General features: G+C 51.6%; 2 protein-coding genes across 3 annotated transcripts; both read right to left on the reverse strand.

Moving 5' to 3' along the window:
• Window positions 1-95: 95 nt before the first annotated feature.
• RILP (Rab interacting lysosomal protein) lies at window positions 96-4,191 on the reverse strand. 2 transcript variants are annotated; one of them, XM_086859565.1, is made up of 8 exons: window positions 3,942-4,190; window positions 3,470-3,593; window positions 2,927-3,048; window positions 2,570-2,761; window positions 2,019-2,182; window positions 1,786-1,908; window positions 1,335-1,418; window positions 96-1,023 (listed from the first exon to the last, which is right to left on the reverse strand). In XM_086859565.1, exons 1-8 carry the CDS (start codon window positions 4,173-4,175, stop codon window positions 867-869), a joined length of 1,200 nt encoding a protein of 399 aa, XP_086715691.1. In that variant the 5' UTR covers window positions 4,176-4,190; the 3' UTR covers window positions 96-866. The 2 variants fall into 2 exon arrangements, with proteins under 2 accessions (XP_086715691.1, XP_086715692.1); XM_086859566.1 differs by lacking the exon at window positions 1,335-1,418 and having other exon boundaries at window positions 3,942-4,191.
• Window positions 4,192-4,256: 65 nt separating this feature from the next.
• On the reverse strand, window positions 4,257-22,481 carry PRPF8 (pre-mRNA processing factor 8). Its single transcript, XM_023939210.2, has 43 exons — window positions 22,414-22,481; window positions 22,174-22,283; window positions 21,932-22,100; window positions 21,040-21,204; window positions 20,729-20,947; window positions 19,813-20,025; window positions 19,560-19,685; window positions 19,378-19,483; window positions 18,709-18,899; window positions 18,418-18,537; window positions 18,151-18,340; window positions 17,859-17,978; window positions 17,408-17,542; window positions 17,168-17,297; window positions 16,645-16,841; window positions 16,332-16,538; window positions 16,079-16,242; window positions 15,655-15,781; window positions 15,346-15,538; window positions 14,802-14,989; window positions 14,350-14,588; window positions 13,698-13,844; window positions 13,280-13,490; window positions 13,076-13,192; window positions 12,743-12,990; window positions 12,379-12,558; window positions 12,001-12,136; window positions 11,284-11,453; window positions 10,868-10,997; window positions 10,563-10,709; window positions 10,219-10,379; window positions 9,490-9,681; window positions 8,665-8,902; window positions 8,308-8,436; window positions 7,620-7,733; window positions 7,333-7,506; window positions 6,904-7,097; window positions 6,375-6,614; window positions 6,147-6,288; window positions 5,819-5,959; window positions 5,441-5,580; window positions 5,085-5,287; window positions 4,257-4,551 (listed from the first exon to the last, which is right to left on the reverse strand). Exons 2-43 carry the CDS (start codon window positions 22,271-22,273, stop codon window positions 4,397-4,399), a joined length of 7,008 nt encoding a protein of 2,335 aa, XP_023794978.1. The 5' UTR covers window positions 22,274-22,283; window positions 22,414-22,481; the 3' UTR covers window positions 4,257-4,396.
• Between the last annotated feature and the right edge of the window lie 79 nt (window positions 22,482-22,560).

Below are 22,560 nucleotides of genomic sequence, written 5' to 3' on the forward strand. Positions count from 1 at the left end.
CTGAAGAAGGGTGAGGCAAACCTGGGAGCATCACCCAGCCCTTGCCAAGCAGACAGCAGAGGAGAAACAAACCTCACAGGAGAAACAAAGAGTTATTTTTTTTTATTGGTTTATTTTATTTATTGATTTATTTCCAAATTAAAGGTAGAAAGTAGCTGATCTGAGGGGACCGACTCGCCCCCATGAACACAAGGATTGTTCCAGTCTGCCAGGTCCCAGAGGTGGCAGGAAGAGGTCCCAGTACAAAACTGCTTCACCCCATGCCTGAGAAGTGCAGGAGTGGCCCTGGTGGTGCTGATCCTGATGGCTCCCAGCCACAGGAGCACCTGGACACCCAGTGCAGTGTGCTCAGCCCCTCCCAGCCATGTGGTGACCCCAACTGGACCCTCACATTGCAGGGATTGGGGAGGTACAGACAGAAAGGAGTGAGGTCAAACACCCCCACAGAGCAGGATGGGGCAATGGAATCCTGGGCTGTGAGCAGAGAGGTTTGCAAAGAGCCACCAGTGGATGGGAAGATTGCTTTTGGGGTGTGGAGCAGGAAGAGGGTGCAGACCCCCACCACGCTGATCTGCAAGCAGGGAGCAGTGGGGAGGGGGCACAGCTGTGAGGGCCCCTCTGTAGCTAAGCTGTGGGCACAGTGAAAGGGTTCTGGTGGGCAGAAGTGCCCAGAGGTGCTGAGCTGTCCCATGCCAGGCTGGCAGCCCACATCCAAGTGTCCCAGTGGAATCTGCCCACGCTGTGGCTTTGCCACCACCACAGCACAGGGAAGTGCCAGGGCCGCCATGCTGCTCTTGAAGCCACTGGAAGAAGAGGATCCAGGAAGTTCTGCTGCGAGGACAGACCCTGCTCCCGTTCCCGTGGGGTCAGAGTGGTGCCATGGCTCTGTCAGGGGAGCTGGATCCTGCCTTGCTCTCTCCCTCTGGCTCTGGCTGCATGTCCAGCGAGTCGATGATTTCCCAGGTTCCGGAGCAGCTGGATGTGGCAGCGTCTTTGCTGCTGCCCTGATACCACAGCCCAAAACTGCAGAGAGAGCAGATAAGGGCTGTGAGGGAGAACCTCCCTAGGGAAGATGTGGAATCCCAGCCTCCCTCTGTGGTGGTGGCAGCAGGACACAGCCTGGCTGTGCGCCCTGGGAGCGTGTGGCACCCAGGACAAGGCAGATCCTCCTAAAACAGCAACCCCTGCTTTGGCAGCGTCCCTGCCAGCCCTGCACCAGCCTGCTGACTCTGTTCCCATCAGATCCAAGCTCAACAGGTGCCAGGTCCCAGCCAAGCCCCAAACCTCTCCACTGGCACAGCCTCCCATCCCTACCAGCACAGGAGCAAACTTACAAGCTCCTAATTTTGGATTCTGGAGGCTGAGCATCCACACAGTCTGTGCCATGACCTGGGAGCCAGGAGCCCTCCTCTTCATCGCTGCAGCACAAAGAAATGGAGGTAAACCTGCACTGAGCCACAGCAGCTGGAGTTTGTCCAGTGCTCCCAGTGCCACCACCTCGCCTCCCTTTTGTCACATGCATGCAGGGACAAGTGGCATTTGGCCAGGCCATGCCTGACTGGTGACAAGGACACACGAGTTGCAGCACAAAGCCCAGCCCCTGTGGCACAGCTATGCCAGAGCAGCACATCAAGTGCAGACATCAAACCTTTGATCTCTGGAAGGAGGAGGCAGCTCTGGGTTTAGGCAAGTTCCAATCCAGGGCATCACACACATGGAGACACTGGAGCAGGCCAGGCAGCACCCACCCTGCACGGGAGGATCCCAGCACCCAGCCTGACTCACCTGCTCGCTGACTCCTCTGCCGTTCCCAGCATTTTGGCTCTGATTTTTTTCCTCTGTTTTTTAATATTTGACTTCATTGCATCCAAGAAGAAGCTGGGAATTCTCTCCTCGTTCAGCAGTTCCCTGGCAAAAAGCAGCCAGCTGGTTAACCAAGAGCCTGGGGAAGATTCTGCCCTGACTGTGGTGGGAGCAGCCTCTGGTGGGCCAGGGGTGGCTGCAGGGACAGAACTCACCTCTGGTAATAGGCCAGCTCCTCCTGCACCAAGAACAGGTTGGTCTTGAGCTCATTCCTCTCTTGCAGGATCTGCTGCAGCTCTTCCTTGGAGAAGCAGCAGTGAGCAGGGCTCCTGTCCCCATCCTGGTGCTGTGGCTCCTCTGAGGGTGACAGGGCTCCCTCCTGGAGGGGATGGAAGGAGAGTCAGCAGGCAAGCAGAGACCTCAAAACCTCCACTCAAAGGCTGGGTGCACATGCAGGCAAAAATGGAAAAGTCCCAGGAATGTCCCCATCCTGGCTGAATCTCAGCCAGCAACCACTGCCCATAACCACACGTGGCAAACCCCCCTCATCCTCTGTGTCCTATCTACTTTTAACTCCTGCTTCCTCATCTTGCTGCACCCATAACCACTGTTACAGAGAAGTGTTACTGGCATTGCAGACACCACAGTGCTCAGATTCCAGCTGTGGGATTTCCTTGAGTAGCCACATCTGGGTGTTCCAAAACCTCCTCACCAGGCTGGGAAGGTGGTGATGCCCAGCAGCAGTGAGGCCACAGCTCAGACTCACCGCAGCAGGCTCTGGCCGCTTGCTCTCCAGGGCCGTCCTGCTCCTCCTGCTCGTTTCCCTCCGGCTTTGCAGCATCGCAGCCTCCAGGTCTGACTTCTGCTCCAGAGCACTCTTGAGCTGGGCCTGCACCACGGCCACCTTGTGCCGCAGCTCCTCGTTCATGGCCATGAAGCGATGGAGCTGTTCCTGCAGCTGGAGGGCCCAGGGCAGCCAAAGGTGAGCAGTGTCCCCACCCAGGGACATCAGTGCCACCCGCCCCAGCAGGCTCAGCAGCTGTCACAGCCCGGGGGGGATGTGACATGAAAGCAGGTCCCCGAGCCCCTGGCACACCACACCCCTGAGCTCCCACGCCCTCACCGCCTCCGTGTCCCGGCTCTTGCAGACGATCTCATGGGCCTGGGCACGAAGCTCGTCCCTCTGCCTGTCCACCACCTCCTTCAGCCGCAGCATCACCTCCCGCTCCTTCCGTGCCGTGCTGTCTGAGACGGGTGGACAGGAGTGGGAGTCCTCAGGGGCTCCCCCAAGCCCACAAAGTTCCTCAGTGTTTCTGCAAAATCTGACTTATTCCTGGTAATCTCACAGTGGGAACAGTGCAAAGAAGGGAACTGAGAGTTTTAGATCATTCTTGACACATCCTTGTGTGTGCACAGCAGCCCACACCCTGTGCCTGCCTCCAGCACGCTCCTGGGGGCTTTCGAGGTGCTCTGGAGGTTCGGGATCCCCGTGATTTGCAGAACAAGGTAATGCCTGCGCTCCCTGCTGGGACAGGCCTCCAAGGTGAGGGAAAGGAGAGCAGCATTCCAGGCACCAGCAGAGCAGGTTCAGCCCTGCACCCAGCCCGCCACTCCACAGGGACACCGTGTGGCATCAGGGGACCCCAAACCCCCCTGGGACACCCACCTTCCTGGGACTGGCTCTCCGCAAGCTGCCCCAGGAGCTGGCGGTTCTGCTCCTCCAGGCAGGCCAGGCGGCCGCGCAGGGCCCGCTCCCGGCACTCGGCCTCCCACAGCCTCTGCTCCGGGCCCTGCGGGACGGGACAGCCGGCTCAGCGCTGCTCCAGCCGACGGTGACAGCCGGCTCAGAGGCTTCCCAGGGCTTGGGCACAGTGCCACCACCCCGGAAAGGGCGAAAACTGGGCCAGCCAGATGGGAGCTATCCCAAAGGATGGGGAACAGCCGGGTCAGATCCACACCAGAGAGCAGGGATAGGGAGATCAGAGCCGTCTCACGGGATGGGGGTCAACAGGGTCAGCCACATCCCCTGGGAAAGGGAACAGCGGGGTCGGAGCCATCCCCTGGGAAAAGGGAACACCCGCATTCCCCGGGAAAAGCGAACAGCCGGCTCGGCGCGGGACGCGCAGCTCCCAGCTCACCTCCGCCTCCTGCGGCCCGACCGCCGCCGCCGCCTCCCCCTCAGCGCCCGCCGGGGCCACCAGCGCCTCCAGCAGCTCCAGCAGCCGCACCACGGGCGGCACCAGCCCGGCCACGGCGTCGGGCCCGAAGCGGGCGGAGAGGCGGCGCAGCTCGGCGCCCAGCGCCCCCGCCATGCGATAGACGTGCGGCGGGGCCAGGCGGGCCGGCGGCGTTCGCCACAGCGGCTCCGCCATGGCCCCGCGCACGCTCCGCCCGGCCCGGCCCGGCCCGCCCCGTCCGGGGCCGCCCCCGAGGCGGGACCGCACCGCCCGCACTCCCGGTCGTACAAAATTTATTGAGGTTTAAAGTGGGGCAAACACAACAACGCGCGGGGTGAAAGGCGGCGAGCGGGGGGCAGCGGGGCACACGAACACGCTGTTGAATATCAACAGTACTAAGAGGGGCGAGGGAAGGATTAGGCGTAGAGATCCTCGCGGTCGGCAGAGTAAACCTCCCCCTCCTGCAGCAGCGCGAAGTTGAGGAAGTGAGAGGGGCGATGGACCTCGTGGTAAAACTCCTTGGGGTTGGCGAGCTGCAGCTCGTACTTCATGTTGGGGTCGTGGCGGACACCTGGAAAAATGGGAGAGTCATGCACCTGAACAGCCTTTCTGCCTCCTCCAGCCTTTGGGAGCCTAACAAAGCCCTCCACCCTTCTACAGCCATTTCCATGCCAGGAGAGAGTTCTCAACCCACAAAATCATCCCTCTGTGTTCCTCCCCTCAAGAGATTTATAGTCCTTTTATGCTAGTCAAGTGTTCTGTCACTCTCATTTCCTGGCCCCTTCTCCAGCTGCCCGTGGTGTTCACGATACCAGGACCTTCCTACTGGGAACAGCTTCTCTCTTGCATTTTCCATTATCTCTTCTGCCTGACAGGGATTAATTATTCAATGGCGATAGACCATGCACTACAATCCAGACAAACATGGGAATCTATTTTTCCTCTCTAGCCACCAAAAAAACCATTGAACTGACATCCCAGTGCTGGTACTAAGAAAAGTTCAGGGCACAAGTGCTGGTATCCCTGCCCACCGCTCTGAGGAAGCTATTCCCTCCTCCCCAAGCTCCTCACACCACCTCTTTTTCCCTGCCCAGGCCAGCTCACCCATGAAGTTGTAGTTCCAGGAGCCCTGAGCTGGGACCATGAAGAAGCCGAGGAAGCGGTCGGACAGGAGCATCTGCACCCTCTCGTAGTGGGAGGGGAGGTAACCCTTGGGATTGTTCCCTTTGTCCGTGTTCTGCCGGCCCCACTCGTACCCACTCGGGGTCAGTTTGTAGGCTGTCAGCGTGCAGGAGCCAGGGGTGAAACTAAAAAAGGAGACATGAGGCAAGTCAGACTCACCCGGGGCACAGGAGGAATGAGCCAACACTCCCTCCTTTCTGCCAATTTTATTTTGAGTTCCCTAGCTCTGCAGCAACATGCCCCCTCAGAGGGGCACTGGAAGCCTCCCTGCCCCTCACCTGCAGGTGATGATGATGGTCTTCTCCCCATCCCAGGAGGGGTTGTCAGCCATGACCTTGGCGTGGGTGGTGACATCCTGTGGTGAGAGCTGAGGGGACTCATTTGGTTGGGTGTGAATCCATCCCAGAGGTTCCATTTCCTGGCAAAAAGAGAGTGGTTTAGAGAAAAATCAAAACCATTTAAAATGAGACCACTTTGAGGCCTGGCAAAAAGGATACAGAGATTACAGGCTTCCCCCTCACTTGATCTCAATCAGGTTTGCTTTCAATTGAGCCCTTTCAATCCTACAACTACAAAACACCAAGGGAAGCTGCTGCACCACCTCAAGTCCTTGTTACTGACCTCCCATCCATCCTGGCAGCTGAACCTCAGCTCACCTTGAGATACTCGTGCTGTGGCAGCTGCCCTGGCAGGTGCACGGTCTGGTGTGTCCCCCACTGGGGCACCATCACAATGCACCGGATCTCCTTCACCTGCGGGTTGTCTGGAGGGCTCACTCCATACAGGTAACCTGCAATCTAAAACACACACACACCTGCCTTAGAAGGCTAGAAGAGATCTCTGTGTAACTGTGAGAATGGGAACTCCCTAAATCCAGAGGGATTCACATAGACAAACCACAGCAGGTTCCCAGCCCTTCACCAGGAGCTCCCCCCTGGTGTGTTTGAGTGGGGCACAACCTTAACAAACTCCCTGCACAATCACCTGGGCTCGCAGGTCTGAGATGCAGATGAACTTCTTCAACACGTTTTTGGGAAGGATGTAGGTGTAACCTGTCTCCTTTATGTCATCTGATGAGACATAGATGTGGTTTGTCCGCAGGTGGAGGTTGGCAGCAGAAATGGCTCTGTGAGGAGGAGACCATGATCAGAGGGGGCACAGATCCTCCCTCGGCATTCCAACCCTTTCCACCACCCCTTCCTGCCTTCCTACCTGACCCTCCACTCTGTCTTGGAGGAGAAGGTCTGTGTTTCGTAGTTGCTGGTGGTGGAGGTGATGATTTCATCCCCGTGTTTGTTCACTGTGCGGGTCTGCGTGGCTGTCAGCTGCGACTGCTCCTTGGTTTGCTTCTCGATTTCTGCAATCTGCTGCCTCTGCTGGGATGGGGCAGAGATCTCCATGCCCAGGATGATGTCTCGGATCTCTGACTGGGTCAGGGATGCAACGTTCACGCTGGAAGAGAAAATTCATCCAAGTCAGGCATTTTAAAATACATTCTGGAGCCTTCTCACCTTCAGAACACTGGGCACTATGAAAAAATTAAAACACAACTTTTTAAACAAAAGAGGGGCCATGATCACGTGATGCTCAGATCAAAGATTTGATACAGACATCTTTATCTTTCTTACCAGCCAGTTATTAATAACAAACAAATTCCCTACAGAGTTGAGGGTGCACTGACAAAGGCCCTTGGCCACAGCCTTTAGAGCAGGAAGGAAAGGCTGAGAGGATTATATCTTACTTGTTCTTCTTGCCATAGTCAGCAAGGATGAGATCCTTCAGCTGCACCTCCACCTTGATCCACTCCTCATCTGTCAGGGTTGGCCAGATGTGGTGAGGCTCTGTGATGGTTGTCTTGTCTGGCTTCAGGATAACTTTGGCTCGATCATTATTCACGTGCAGCGCCCGGAGAATCAGGATCAGACGGGAGAATGCCTTGGAAGTGAAAAGAATATGGAGTTAGAAAGAAGAAAATGAAATGTACAAGGCCCTAGTACAGCATTCCTCTGCTTGAGTACATGGGAACTGCCAGGGAAATTCATCTAAAGGAAAATCCAGGCAGATTCAGAGCCAAGTGCTCCCAAACAAATCATCAGGGCTATCTGAGGCCTTGGTTCCTGCCTCATTTATCAGCAGCAAAGCAAAATGCAGGAGACACATTTGTGCTTACTGTGTAGGAAGAGATGGTTTTCAGCCAGTCATCATAGAGATTGAAGAGAACCATCTGGGGTTCAGTGGCCTTCAGGATGAGATCACCAAACTTCTCCACTTTCAGACAGGCCTGGAAGGGCAGCTGCAACTCCGAGCCTTTGATCACAATATTGGGGAAATCCAGCAAGTGCACCTGGAGTTTATCAAGAAGAATTAGCTCACAGCTACTGCAAAACATCACAGGACACAGAACTATCCTGTTATCTCCCACAGATTTTACACATCCTCACGGAGCTGCATCCTTACCTCAAGTGGGTCCAGCATGCCCTTCCGTGTCACAATGATCTGCTTTGGCTGCTCCTCCACGGGAAGGGATCGGATCAAGGCAGCCACTTCCTCAGCAGTCTTCCACTTGGCCAACTACAGAAGGACAGCAGGGTTAGAGAAATATCCCCCTGCTCTCCAGCGATGTCTCCATGTCTCTGGGAACCAGAGGGACGCAAACCAAATTCTAAAAATACGACTGGAATTTATGGTTTGTTCCAGATCAGTGACAAGGCCCAGCATTTCCTCCTTACTGATCACAGAGGGCAGTTCCCATTCCTGGAGCTCAGCTACTCCTGAGTGGCTTGGAAAAAACCAGCTGGCTACTCCACCTCCCTGGGTTTGCCACCTGAGTTTCCTCACTGCACTGGATGTACAGCCAAGTGCAGAGTCATCTGTGTAACGAGGAGCACAGCAGTGTTCCTCAAGCTCTGCTTGGTGATGTGGGGTCTTAACACCTCAGAGTCTCAAAATCCTTGCAGCAGCAACACCTGTGTTCTTCCACTTTTGTATCCCACGATCCTGCCTGCCTGATCACTTGCACTTTGGAGCTCCAAACTCATTAAGAGGCAGGATGATGAAGATCTTTGTGATGTTTTCTGCTCAATGGAGTGTCCCAAGCTGTCAGAGCCCACCCCCAGTTCACACCCAAGGCACAGCCAGGCCCTACCTGTCCCAGACGCTTCTGTCCTGCCCACACAGATGTGTGGATGATCTTCAGGAAGAGCTGTCCAGTTCTGGGATTGAAGATGAAAATGGCTCCGTTGATGGGTTTTGTGGTCAAATTCCCTTCAAAAGTCTGAGGAAACAAGAGAGTCACAAGTGCAGGGAGATAAATGGAGCCCACCCACACCTTTACACAAGAGCTAACTCTCTGTGCTTTGAGCAGGAGCTGTGTGGGAAATGTAAGAGCTGCTCTGTGCACACTGCAAAAATCTGGGTCCATGTCCAATGTCCCACATTTCCATCATGCAAGAAAACCTCCACCCCATTCAGTCCTTTCCCTGGGACACCCCTCTGGCCTCACCTTGTGGATGGTGACTCTGTACACGTTAGTGTCATCCACAAACCAGATGATCTGGTTGGAGAAGAGCTCCCCATAGTTCTGGGAGGACAGGTAGGGTTCTGTGGGCTCTGAGGAGTAGAGCTGCAGCCCTTTGCGGATTCGTTCCCTCAACACATACAGGGCAGGGTTTGCTTTCATGATTTTGGCCATGGCCTGCTGGATCAGAGGTTTGCTCCCAGGGAACCAGTTCCCATAAGCACTGAAGAAACAAACAGAAGTTGTTACCATTAGACCTGAAGAAGCAACAGCCCCGCTCAAGTCCTTCCATGCAGCAGCCAGGCCCCTTTCCACCTGCTGAAAATACAGCTTTGCATTGCAGTGTGACTTTTGTAATGGCCCTGGGAGACAGCTATCTATGGCTTTTCCCTATATCCCCTCAGTGGGAAGCCACAGCACACACATGCAGCAGTTCCAGAAAAGCTGCACCTTCTCTAACAAAAACACTGAGAACTGATTTCTGGCTTTCCCCCTAGTTTGCAGTGAGGAATAGCTGTCCCCACCTGTAGGGGCTTTGAAACATGGCCTTTCCTTCAGCTACAACAACAGTCTGACAGAAATAGCCTAAGAAACAAATTATTAATGAACTGGGGGAACTGAGCCACTAGTATTGAGCAAAACTGGGCAACCTGAGATGCCTTAACCCACGCACTGCACATCTCCAGCTTCTGCCTTCTCCCCTCAGCCTCCTGCCTGGAATACAACCCAGTCTGGAGATGCACTGAGAGAATACCCACAAACTACCAATTCCAACCCTAGAAATGAAACTACAGAAGGTGCAGCTCTCACCTGTGCAAGTTGTAGGCCAGATCAATGGCAATGAGCACCCCAGTGGGAGAGGGGTAGATGCTCATGTTGTCTGTGGTGTAGTCCAGGAACTTGGCCCTGGCGTAGCGCTCGATGTCGTGGGAGTCGTAGTCGCCCCAGCGCAGCTGGATGTCAATCCAGTACTTCTGGGTGGTGGTGCTGTCCATCACATCCCTAAGGAGAAAGCAAGCCACAACAAGTTCATCTTGCACAATATTCTACTGCAGTAACTGCCACCAAGCCTGGACACTGCAGCCAGCTCATATCCACGTTCCACCCTGGAAAGGGACTCTACTGTTCTCCTCACACTTCAGTGAATGCAGAGGCTGTAGAAAGGTTTAAACAGAGCAGCAGTGAGTCCACTGCTGTGTAGTCATGAGGGTCATCTCCCCCAGGGACTGTCTGGTGAGGATTCAGTGAGAACTCACTCCAGATTCTGGCCCTGGGCCAGCTCAGCTTTGTCAGGTTTCCAGAAGAACCTCCAGCCCCTCAGGGAAAGTTTCACCCAGAGGAGAGAACAGGAGCAGTGTTGGTGTTTTGCAGCAGGCAGTGCCAGGAGGCGCTGCAACCACCTGGCCAAACAAACCCTGTGCTTTGCTGGACACGCTCTCCAGTGTCCTCTAGGTGCCCAAGAGACACAGAGGCTCTGGATGACAGGCTCAGCAGCTCTGCTCTGCAGGGAGACTGAGGAGAAGGAAAAGGGAAACTCACTTGGAATCTGCCAGCAAGGATGGACGTGACACATTCCACTTGTAGGAAGCAAAGAGAAGGATATCTGCACATGAGGAATTCATCTTGTAGGACTTCCTGGGATGGATTGTCTCTTTTTGCACTGTCTCAATCTCCAGAGCATCCAGCTCTTGATCAAACACCTGGGGAAAAGGCAGTCAAAGATGAGATGCGTTCAAGCAACCCAGATAAAGAATCTATCCTCAACACTGAGGCAGTCAGGAAAATTCCACTTTCTATTTCTTCCCTTTCTCTGCCAAATTGCTGGAGGAAGACTGGTCCTGCTCCAAAAGGGCACAGAAGCAAACCAAGCCCACACTGCTCACCTGACACAAATCCATGACAATGCTCTCATGGATTTTCTGCCACAAGTGAGCTCGGAAAATCTGGATGAGGGAAATCTTCAGCGTGGGGATTTTGCCATGCATGAAGATCCCTGTCAAATCCAGCTGCACCTGGAAGCCAACATACACCTGCAAAGGAAAAGCAGCTGTGAGAACACACAACAGCACAACTGAGGAAACTTAAAAAATTGAGCATCTACTGTTAAGAAGGTTTAGTACCTCTATAAGAGATGTTGTAAGTGGAAAAGTGGTGTCTGCTCCTAGAGGGACAAACACCAGGTACTTACATTGGCTCTGTTAATGGTAGGAGACCACCAGAGAGTGAATCTTCTGTTTGGAATTTGGTTCAAACCCGATCTCTGGGCATTTGTCAGCTTCTTCCACTTCATGGACTCCTCAAAGCCACTAGCCTTCTCCCTAGAGAGTGCAGACCATCAGCTACATTAGATTCAACTGAATGAGATGTCTCTCATCTCTGATGCCATGTGTCACTTGTAACAGAGACGGGGATCAGCCACAAGCTGGGAGGGTTGTTTGATGCCAAGAAATTTCCATGGATTTGCAAGAAGTTCAGCTGTAGCTCCCTCCCAGGTGCCCTCACAACTGAACTAAACAACGCTCTCAAGTGACCACTGAAAACCAGCAGAAACTCAACAGATTCAACACAGCCTAAGCCCAGAGCCCATATCAAAGTTCCTCTTACCAGAAGAGACCCTCCCAGGTGGGGAAGTAGGTGCCCTTGAAGAGCGTGTGCTCCAGGATCCCTTCCACCCCGCCCAGAGCCTGGATCATGTCCGTGCGGTAATTGTTCAGGTTCCAGAGCTTGCCATCGTGGCGCTGGTGTGTCCACCAGAACGGGTTCTGCTTCAGCACCTGGAGACAACAGCCAGCAGATCATTCACCTGCCTGCACTAACTGTAGGAACCAACACCATGCTGATGGTCAGTGAGCCTCATGCCCTCAGTGCTGGAGGACACAGCTCTTCTACAACACGAGTTCTGTCAGTATTCACACTGGGTGGAACCTCAGGTGATATTTTTATCTTTCAGGGACTGGCCTTCTACAGAGCTATCATTAAAGGCTTTAAATAACAAATTATTCCACTGTTACTAAAATTATTTTGGAATGTTTGTTTTGGGGTAGTTATTCTTCTCTCTCCAGAACTGATTCTGTAATATGTTGTGTTTATTGTGCTTTTCTCCAATACACTGCAATCTATCCAAATGATTCAAAAGGGGATAGCTATAAATTCTGGAGCATTTGGTTCCAAGTAGCCTCTACCAATCCCAACACAAGACTGTAAATTCTTTCTGCAGCAGAGAGACAGAAGTGCATCTGCAATAATGCAAGGTAAAAGGACTTTGTGTGGAACAAGAATATGAAGCTCACATTCAGGTGAAGAGAAATTCCCTGTCAGTACCTGATACTGTTTGAAGTCAGTTCTGACTCTCCATCCTTTATCATAGGCAAGAGTATGCCGGTCTTTCTGGAAAAGGGTGTTAATCCGAGGAATTCCCCTGTCCCACGAGTCCTCCAGATCCTCCAGTGTCAGACGCCTGAAAAAAAATCCCCACACTTTGTCACCTCTCAATTTACAGCAATGCATTAATGAGTAGTTCAGCTGATGAGATGACAGAAATGACACAGAGCTCAGGGCTCTGGCAGGGGACACTAAAATGCCAAATGTAGAGGTAAGGGAACAGCACTGCAGATACCACAGGGCCAGCAAGGTCTCCAAAATCCCCAAACAGCATAAAACTTCCCACTGCTGCCTGTCCTCCCACACATGGACACACACCTGTTCTGGGCTATAGCCTCCTGTCGTTTCAGGGCATACTCTGCCCACACCCTCTGAGAGTCAATGAATTCACTCTCCCATGGCTGGATGTAACGATACAGATTTGGGATCAGCTGGTCCTCCTCATGACTCATTCCCGAGCGGAAGTGAGTGATGCCAACATCTGTCTGCTTGGACCACCTGGAGCAAAGAGATAAGAATGAATTAGGAGGAACTGGGACTTCCCTGATCACTGCCATGAGCTCCTGTAAAAACAACACACCTCTGTACCATGGCATGGTTTAGCACTCTCAAAGTATTTTTAGGGGAAAGAGCATCTAAGAGAATACTCAAGTCATGGAGGAATTAGAACAGCACAACTCACCTAAGGTCAGACTGAGGGATGAGAACGTGGCCCATGGAGAGCATGCCCAGCCCCCCCAGCTCCTTAGGGGTGTAGAACACCACAGGAGGAAAACGGCTGGGCATTTTGGAATTCAGGCCGATCTTGATCCGAGTCTGGATTTTATTCTCACACTTCACCAGCAAATCAAGAAGCTCCTGAGTATTTACAACAGCTTCCCGGAAATAAGTCATCAAGCCAATCAAAGCTGTGTTCCATTTATTGACAATCTAGAAAAGGAAAGGAAAGGATCAGCTCCTGGCTCATTCCCCAAGAATCTGCAGAAAGCTGTCATAGATTTCCCTCCCCCCTTACCTTAGTGAAGGTTGTGGAGCCAGAGGCCATGAGGATCTGCCTCACTCTGTTGTGAAACCTCTGCATGGACTCATCATCCACACGCAGGAAGCACTGGGCCGTGCGCTCCTTGGTGACCTAGAGAGCACAGACCCATCAGTTCCCTCCTGGGAGCCCCTCTCCAACACGTGGAAATCCCAGCCAGGGATTGCTGTCCCAGCCCACCTCGTTCTGCAGGTTCCAGACCCCGTCCTTGTGGGTGAACTCCTCGTAGCTGGTGCGGCACTTGGGCAGGATGCGGCACTCGAAGCCGCACATGTTGAACAGCAGGTTGGGGTTGTCCTTGCTGTACACGGACACGAAGCTGTTCTCCCACTGCACCGTGGTCACCGAGCGGGGCAAACGGTTCTTGATATCCCAGAACACAGCACGGCCGCTGGAAAACAGGATGTGCACAGTGACACATCATAATTCACCCAAATAACAACCGGCCAAGTTCTCAGAGCTTCCCTGATTTTTCAGGATTTCAGCACAGACCCCTCATTTCTCACATCTCATCCTCAGCACCTGTCAGTCTCCAACAGTTATTTATCACAGATTTTCCCCTTTTTCCTACCACTTCTTTCGCAGCTGCAGCACTTACAGGTTCACGTCGTGCTTCATGAGGCGCATCCGAGCGTCCCGGGGCCAGCACTTCTTGTTGTTGTAGCCCACGATGTTCTCGTTGTTGGGGTCTGGGTGCTCTGTCAGGTACCGCTGGATCAGGTCTCTTGCCTCGTCTGCTGTAAATCTGGAAATGCACAGAAAAGCATCTGGAATTACATAGCTGACTGATCGACACTAGTCTGGCCAGAAAGATAAGGGTTTAATTAGGAAAAGCTGTTTGTCAGCTTTCCATTTTTTCCATATTCCATTTTTGTGTCCTCCCAATGGATGGGGGGAATTTCATTACCACAGAGCAATTCAGGGTTTGGGTTATCTTTCCATGAAGAGACAGGAAAGGCTTATTTTACCAGTCTGATTTACCAAATCCCTAACAATTAAGCATCTTTGTATTTCTGTTAGCCATTTATGTTTCTTGACATTGTTGTGTTTCTTTTTGTCCAGTGAAGCTGCAGAAAAGCGAGCTGATAAAGCAAGAGGAGCCATGTGGGCATCCAGTTATCAGGGAAGTCTGTCAATTCAAACATTCCTGATCTTCAACAGCAAAGGGAACAAAAGCCAGGAGCAGGAACATACTAATTCTCCCTTTCCTTTGTGCTGACCTGAGGAAAGCAGGACCCCAGAGATCTCACCTGAAGAAGATGTGAATCCTGTCAATGTATCTGCAGAAGAGGCGAATGGGATGGGCCACCTCCGTGGCAATGTCCTGGAAGCTGAGGAAGTCATTTGGCATCTGGGGAGGCCCAGCCATCTCACTGGCCCGGTGCAGGCCCAGCACCAGCAGGTCCATCACAAGCCCATAGTACTGGACAATGAAGGAAGCAAACTGCAGCCCACGAATAATCCCATAGGAGTTTGTGTGATTCATGTCCTGAGGAGATGAAGAGGAATTGTGAGAAAACACATACTAACACACCAGAACCCTTTCACCTGAGCAGCTGTTCTTCAGCAGGACCCAGAAGGGTTTTTTTACTCCCTCATCACTTTTTTTTGGCAAGTCTTGTGCTCCTTTGCCACAGGGTCCAACCTCCTCCCTCGTGGGTCCCTTTTACCACAAACCCCCTTTCCTGACAACAACCATCACCTTGTAGTTGATCACCACGTTGTTCTTGGCTGTCATGTAGTCAGCAATGTTGTGATCAACGATGAGACGCAGCAGCCTGTTGAGCAAGGTCAGGTCAATCTTCTCATACATCTTCTCAAACCGAGATTCCAGCATCACATTGCATTCCCCTTCACTTGTTTCCCAAACATCCTGCAGGTTGTTAATGCCTGAGGGAACAAACAATGTCATGTTATCTGACACATCAGAGCACAGAAGCAGCTATTGGGCAGAGGAACTCAACCTAAGTCCTGCAATGCCTGATTTTTCAGACTCTGGATCTTCCAGTCTATCCAGAAATGGGAGGAAAACTGTAATCAACCATAAATGCTGTGCAAGTTGTCCTCCTCCAGTATACACAACTGCAACTCCTACAGTACACACAGCTATTAACCTACAAAATACATCTCTGATTGTAATTACTGACTGCGAATTGCAAGAACAAAAATTCAGCTCCCAAGGGGACTCACAGGACTCAAGTTCCCCCCAAAAATAATTCCTGCATGGAATCCAAGAGCCCACTGACCTTGGCACCACTTGTACACCAGCAGTGGGGGTGGTTCAGTGTCAGCAGGTTTGATCCAAGGAGGGAAGAGTCTTCGCTTATCGGCCTCATACCACAAGTACTGATCCAGATAAGCATCTGTGATCTTCTCCAGGGGCTCAACATCATAAACAGGGACCAAGTGGCTGTAGAGATCCATGAACTCAATTCCCACCTTTTAAAAAAAAAAAAAAGAGGGGGAAAAAACTGAGGCTGGTAATTGAGAGAAAACACAGCTTTTATGCCATTCAGCTTCTGAATGCAGCATAACATGGCTGAGCTTTCACCCACCTCCTTGAAGGCTCTCTGAGTCAACAGATGTCGCTTGATTCTGGACAGAGCTTCATGGGGATTATCATAAGCCTGCTCAATTAAGCCCAGCTCCTCTCTCTGTGACTGATTCAGTCGTGATTTCACACTGAAAACAAGGGAGAACAGCTCAGCACCTGCACGCTAACAGCCTGATGGCTGATGAATTATATTGTTCAACCTGTAAATCCTCACAATCCACATCCCCAAACTTAAAGCACGGCAGTGGTTTTGCCCAAGTGAGAGTCAGTAAGAACTCCCAGATAAATTGGCAGTACCAAAACCAACAGCTTTACCAGTCCACCAGGGTAAATTTTACACCAACCTCCATCACAGGAATAATGGATAACAAAACAGGAGCCTTTCCCAGTGCCCCTGAAGATCAAGAGCATTTCCCACTGCCTACCTGTAAGCTTCTTTCAGCCTCTCCAGGGCTAAGATCAGCAACTTGGTGTCATGCTTGTAGGACAGTGGGGGGAAGGGAATGGGAGAGAACCTCCTGCTCTCCAGCCAGTGCACTGTGGTTGTGTACACAGCAACAGCCTCTTCTGCAGTGATATAAGGCCCATCCTGCAGAACCACACCACCAGAATTAATCAGTGAAAGCTTCCCTATGAGAACAGCATTAATCTGGGCAATTTCAGGGAGAGCAGAAGTACCTTCAGATAATTATGCTGCCGTTCCTGTTCAGCTTTCAGGTAGAGTCTGGTCAGCCTGCCCAGGTTCTTCTTACAGACAGTTTTGTCAACAGTGGCTCCCCGGCGGATCCGCTCCCGGTTGTAGTGAGCTGTGTTTGTCCACCAGTCAGCTTTGGCCTTCACATACCTCAGGATCATGTTCTCAATAGGAGTTGGCAGCCCTGGCACCTGGGGAGGGACAGGAACTTGAGGGAAGCAGGAGTGGGAGTGTTCCAAGGGCAGCTTTGTTTGGGTGATGTTAGAATTGAACCCAAAGGCCAAGAGAGAGATTTACCTTCCAGGGAATATTGGCCTTCCAGCACCGCCAAGCCTCACTCAGGTGCTGCAGGATGGTTCTGGCTTTGTTCTGCTTGATCCCTTCTGGCATCATGTCCAGGATGTCATGCATCACAGCTGCCCTGAGCTCCAGGTCAAAGTGAGACTCCACGCGCTGCTTCGTGACGGTCTTTGCGACACCCTTCGAGTGACGGCCTGGAAAAACCAAAGTCCTTCAGGAATTCTGACACCACTGGGCAGTGATTCTCCTTCCTGATTCAGGAGTGCATGGAGGTGCAGGGTATCTGGAGAAACTACACTGCCAGGAATCTGGAGTAGATGATTAAGTGGTTGTGGAGCAGGAAATCCCACTTCCATTTAGAATCTGTTCTGGGGGCACAGATCTTGAAAGAGCTCTAAACTGGTGCATCAATGGAGCAGGGATAAAGACCACCAGTATGAAAAGAAAACTGGCTGGCAAGCAAACAGCATTAATCTTTACCACACACTCCTCCCACACACAGGATTTACAGGGTACTGACCTTCAAACTGCCTGGCCAGCAGATTCCCCAGCCAGCGTTCCAGCAGTGGGGTGATGCCTCTCATGAAGAACAGCCACACTCTCCAGCCTGGAGCCCAGAAACCACAGCCAGGACCTTTGCCCACAGGCCCCTAAAAGAACAAAGACATGGTAAGAGCAGGTCATTTATTGACATTCCAGAACCCCTCCCTTGTTCCTCAGTTTACATGGGGTCAGTACCATGTGGAAAGGTAGAACTTACTGTGTTAAACCTGTAGTAGATGAGATGTTTCAGGTCCTTGCACATTCGAATTTGCCTCATCAGTTTGTATTTGTACCGGTACATCCCCGTGAGCTGACCCACGTGGGCAAAGATGTACTGCAGGCCATCTGCCAGCTGAGACATGGAACAAAGGGATAACAATCAGCACCTCAGACATCACCTCCAGCAGCCAGGTTTATTGGACAGAGTGTTTCAGACCATACAAATCTCCTAATGTTGGCTCAGACAATGATCAATTCTTATAAACTAATATAAAAGCAGAATTTCAAACAATGCTGCATGTTTTCATTGTTTCCCCTCTTCTCAGTAACACTGCAACATTCAGCCACTTTGTGCATCCCATAAAAACTATTTCCCATACAAAATATTCCAATTCTCCTCTCTCAGCTTCCTCTCACCACATTTAAAAACAAAAACCCAAAAAGCCTACCTGAAATGCATCCACATTTCCCAGTCTGTACTGGACGTGGCTGTCCACCACCAGCTTAGTCAGCCTCAGGACCTCTCGGCACAGATGGAAAGCATTCCCAAAACGGGATTTTTTTCTTTCCTGGATAAGACAAAATATTCAGCACTTATGTAACAATGTCACAGAAGAGTGAAACAACTCCAATTTGGTCAACAACTGAGCAGCTGAGGCACTGTGGCCTCTCTTTCCTCAATGGCTACACAATGACCTTCACGCAAACTCTGCTCGAGTACAACAGCACATGGACCGATACCTTCGTGGTGAGGGTCTTCACAGGCTTCAGGTTGAAGTTGTAATCCAAGTGAAGGTAATTCAGGTTCTTTCTGTGGATCAGCAAGTTCAGCATGTTGTAGCCCTGGCGACACACCTGCAGGCCAACTTCCACCCAGTCCAGCTTGGTCGACTGGAAAAACTTGGTAGCCTTGAAGGAGCGGAACAGGTACCTGGAGAGAGTAGAGACCACAATCAGCTCAATCCCCTACAGAGATCAGCAGTTCCCCACTGAACAGAGCCCACTCACCTCTTCTTCTGGGCCTTGGGAGGTCTGTGTTTGAGTGCATTCAAGACATAGTATTTCAGGAGCTTCTGGTAGGAGACTCTCACCTTGACTGGCTGTCCTGCTGGGCAGTGCTCACGGTACCTATGGATAAATCACACTCCAAAGCTTCAGCTAACTCACATTCCTTAGAGCAAAGTCTCCAGAAACTCTCCTAAAATCTCTGGAAACCAGACACCATAATGTCTTTATCTCGTTTTCATTATAACAAGGTAATACTGTCATAATCACTACATCACCCACGACAGAACTCACCAGTTCTTGACCAGTGGGATGTCAAGAGCTCTCCGGGTCCTGCCAGACCTCAGATTGAAGGGTCGTGGGGCCCACAGCAAGGCAATGCCATTGGCTGTGTTATCAGTGTAGAGAGGGGTATCCTTCAGGAAAGGCTCCACAAACTCTGGCAACTCAAACTCTTCATCGTCATCAGGCAGTGGTTCCTGGCTCTGAAATACAGAAGCACCACACAAGGTGTTTCCTGGTTGCTTCAGCTCAGTTTCTGAGTTTAGCAAGTTAAAAAAAAAATCACCTCTTTGTTCTCACGGGAGAAGTGTGGATGTACTGAGCATGAGAGAAGCAAAAAGCACTGACCAAGGAAAACTCAACAAGACCCTGAGTTAGGTGTTATGGAGGTAACTTCAGGGAGACATCTGCTCCACGAATACAACAAAGGCAACCAGAAAGATAAATAATCTGTCAGAAGACTCTAACAGTATTAATTAGACACTGGGAATTATTCTGCAGAAACCAAAGGAGACAACTTTGTGCAACTCCAGAAGTAGAAGACTAAAATGACAGCTGAGGCTTTTTTTGTCTAAGGGCTAGGGCCTTCTCCTGAAATATCTGTGTGCTGCTATCAGAAGCAAGATTTTAAAACCCCCTATTCCACACACAGGGCTTATCACAGTAAACCCAGTGACTCACCTTGACAGAATGTCTGTGTGAAATGGGGTTGATCAGAGGATCGAAGTAAAAAGCTGGGAGGTCAGGATCTTCTGTTTTAATGAAAACGACGTTTGGAGTATGATACCTGCAATAAAAAATATGCATTAGAGTCTCTGACAGCCTTTCCCTCCTCTCCTGGCTCTGGAGGCTGCTGCACTTACCAGGTGAGGTGGACATGGTGTGGCAGGTTGTTGTACAGATATGGGAAAGCGATTTTGTACTCTGTCCTGATGGGCTGCCTGATGATGATTTTGTTGATGTCATTAAATTCATTCCAGTCTTCATCCCTTAAAGTGAAACAAGAAATTGTTATGCAGGCATTCAGGGTGAGAGAGACAAACATCTGTGACTGAAAACATCCTATCAGCCCTTTCTTAGACAACCACTTATCTCTCTCCTAAGCCAAACACTTACTGAAGATTGATGTCTCTGACGAGGGGCTCAAACTTGGGACCTCCAGGAATGGCCATGTTCAGTGCCTTGGAGGTGAAGAACGCTTTCAGGTCAAACAGGTAGAAGTAGTTGTCATCCACCAGGTCAGTGAGCAGCTGGTTGGCCAGGCGGTACAGGGTGGACATCATGGGCAGGGTGAACTGCCAGCGCTGGTACGTGGAGCCGTTGACATACCTGGGAAAGCAGAGCATGGACACTCCAGCCACAGCCACTGCACAACGAAAGCACCAGAAAAACCAAATACCTTTTGTCACCCATCATTCCTCAAGGACAGGTAACACATGGGTGTCTCTAACCTTAAAAAAAAGGCTGCAGCACTGTTAAAACCATTCTGGACTCCTCCTGCCCAGAAAACGCTGGCTGCTCCAGTTCCTCTCCTCCTCTGTGTCCAAACTGACACAGAACATCTGTGCACATTTAGCAAGTATCAGTTTCAAATTCCAGCTAGACAATGCAGGCAGTTAGCTTGACAGCATGGTCAGAAACATCACTTTTAGCAGGTTAGTGGATAACAGGCCTCCTGGACAGAGGATGGATGCTGAATCATAGAATCCCAGAATGGTTTAGGTTGGAAGGAACCTTAAAGCTCATCTTGTTCCAACCCTTCCACCTTCCACTATCACAGGTTGCTCAGAGCCCCATCCAACTTGGTTTTGATCACTTCCAGGGACAGGGCAGCCACAGCTTCTCTGAGCAACCTGCAAGCAAAAGATGCAGCTTTCCCACACTCAGGTTTTCCCTCCCACACTTGATGGAAGGTTTTTCTCTCCCCACCAACATCACACAAAAGTTACACACTCTGTACAGGTATTCACAAACAATATCATGTGTTTGTTTTTCCCCTCTCCCAGTGAATTGTGCTACTACAGCCACGTACTTCCTGTTGTCCTTCAGAGGCTGGTGGTCATAGAACCAGTCCAGCACAGGGGCATCCTCCTCTGGATCCAGCTCCAGCTGAATGGCTTCCAGGGGCTCCACATCCAGGATGTTATCAGCATAATCCAGAGGGGGCTCTTCATCATCAAACGGGGGGAACCTCATCCTCTTGAAGTGACGCCTATCCCTTTTCTCTCGTCTCATCATAATCCACATAGAGCTGCAGGAAAGCAGAGGAAAATTAAAATCAGGGGGATTTTATGATGGATACAAAAAGGTTTGCTCCACCTGGATGAAGCAGAAGGCACCTACCCCCACTGGGCGATGTAGACGGGCTCGATGACCCAGGGGATCTCATTGACAAAGGAGATGGCGCCAGTGATGTGGTACAGGACGGGAACGTCTCGGATCTGCTCCCAGGGCATGGGCATGTTCTCCAGGAGCTTCAGCACAGCATGGGGCATGTACTTCAGAGCACTGCAAGGAAAAACACCCTGGTGTGGATCTCAAGGACAGCCAACCACCTGCCACAAGCCCAGCAACCTAGCAGTTTTCCTTCCTGTGAGCTGCTCATCCAACCCAAAAAGCAAATCCATCATTTCCCACTCTACCTTTGTACTATTGAAAGGTTTTCTAGTGATCTGGCTTTCAAGAACATTGCAAACAAAACCAGAAGTTTTTAAGTGAGTTTCCGGAGTTTTTATGGGTAATGGAAAGTTACTGCAGCAGACCACAACGTGCACTGAACAGCTCTCTACACCCAAACAGCAAAGAAGCACTCAATATACTTTTCAATCTTGCAAAATGCATTTCATACTCTCCTCAACTCCTTCTAAGACACTGTGTTATGCAGAGGAATGTTTTTTCTTGTAAATTCGAAGCAACAATTCCCTTTGCTGATGCTCTTTTGCACTGATATCTCACAGCAACAGACTGAGCTACAACTGACACTGAAGAAGAGAGAAGGAGAAGGAGCTTTGGAGAAGGAGCCTTCTCCTCGATGATGCGTTATCCAGGCTAAAGTTTTTTCTCATAACTTCAAAGTAACAACTCTTGTTGCTCATCCTCCTCTGCACGGATACCCCAGGGCATCCTCACAGAGCTACAAATAGACACGAAGTGCCTTTTGGAGAATGACCTCTCTCTTCTTTCAAGCGGCGGATGCTCTGAGCTCCCGCTCTGTCACACGCCGGGGATCCCTTACCCCAGGTAGACGCGCTTGTCGTGCCGGAACTTCCTATTGGTCATATCGCCGTGGTCGCGGATGATTTTGCGGACATGCTCGGGGGGCATGTCCTCCTTCTGCGCGTCCACGAAGCCGAATTTCCTCTTCTCCGCATAGCGCTTGGCCTGCAGCTGCTGCCACTTGCGGGCTGCGGGGACACAGAGGCGGCCGCTCAAACCTTGTCCCCAGTGGAGGATCTGGGGTGCCGGGACCGTACCCACCTTTTTCCTGCAGCTTCTCCTCGGACATGTAGTCGGGCAGCGGCGCCAGCGGGTTGGGCACCGGGGCGCAGCCGCCGCGGTACGGGAACACGGCGGCCATGGCGACGCACCTTGCGGAGAGGGTGGAGAGGGGCTCAGAGCGACGTAGGCGACCACGACGAGGCCGCCGCCGGTCGCTTCCCCGCCACTCCCGTCCGCCCCGGGTCCACCCCGGACCCGCCGCTCCCCGTTGGCCCTCACCGGCAGCCGCGACCCCCGCGCTACCCCACCACAATGGCGGCCCCGCGCCGTCGCTACCGCGCCTGCGAGACCCGGATGTAGGCGGGACTTACATCACAGGCTGACCAATCAGCTTTCAGGAAGTCTGACAGACAGCAGGAATATCCT

The sequence above is a fragment of the Cyanistes caeruleus genome, chromosome 21, assembly GCF_971803275.1.
Source record: "Cyanistes caeruleus chromosome 21, bCyaCae1.hap1.1, whole genome shotgun sequence".
In the NCBI taxonomy this organism is placed as follows: domain Eukaryota; kingdom Metazoa; phylum Chordata; class Aves; order Passeriformes; family Paridae; genus Cyanistes; species Cyanistes caeruleus.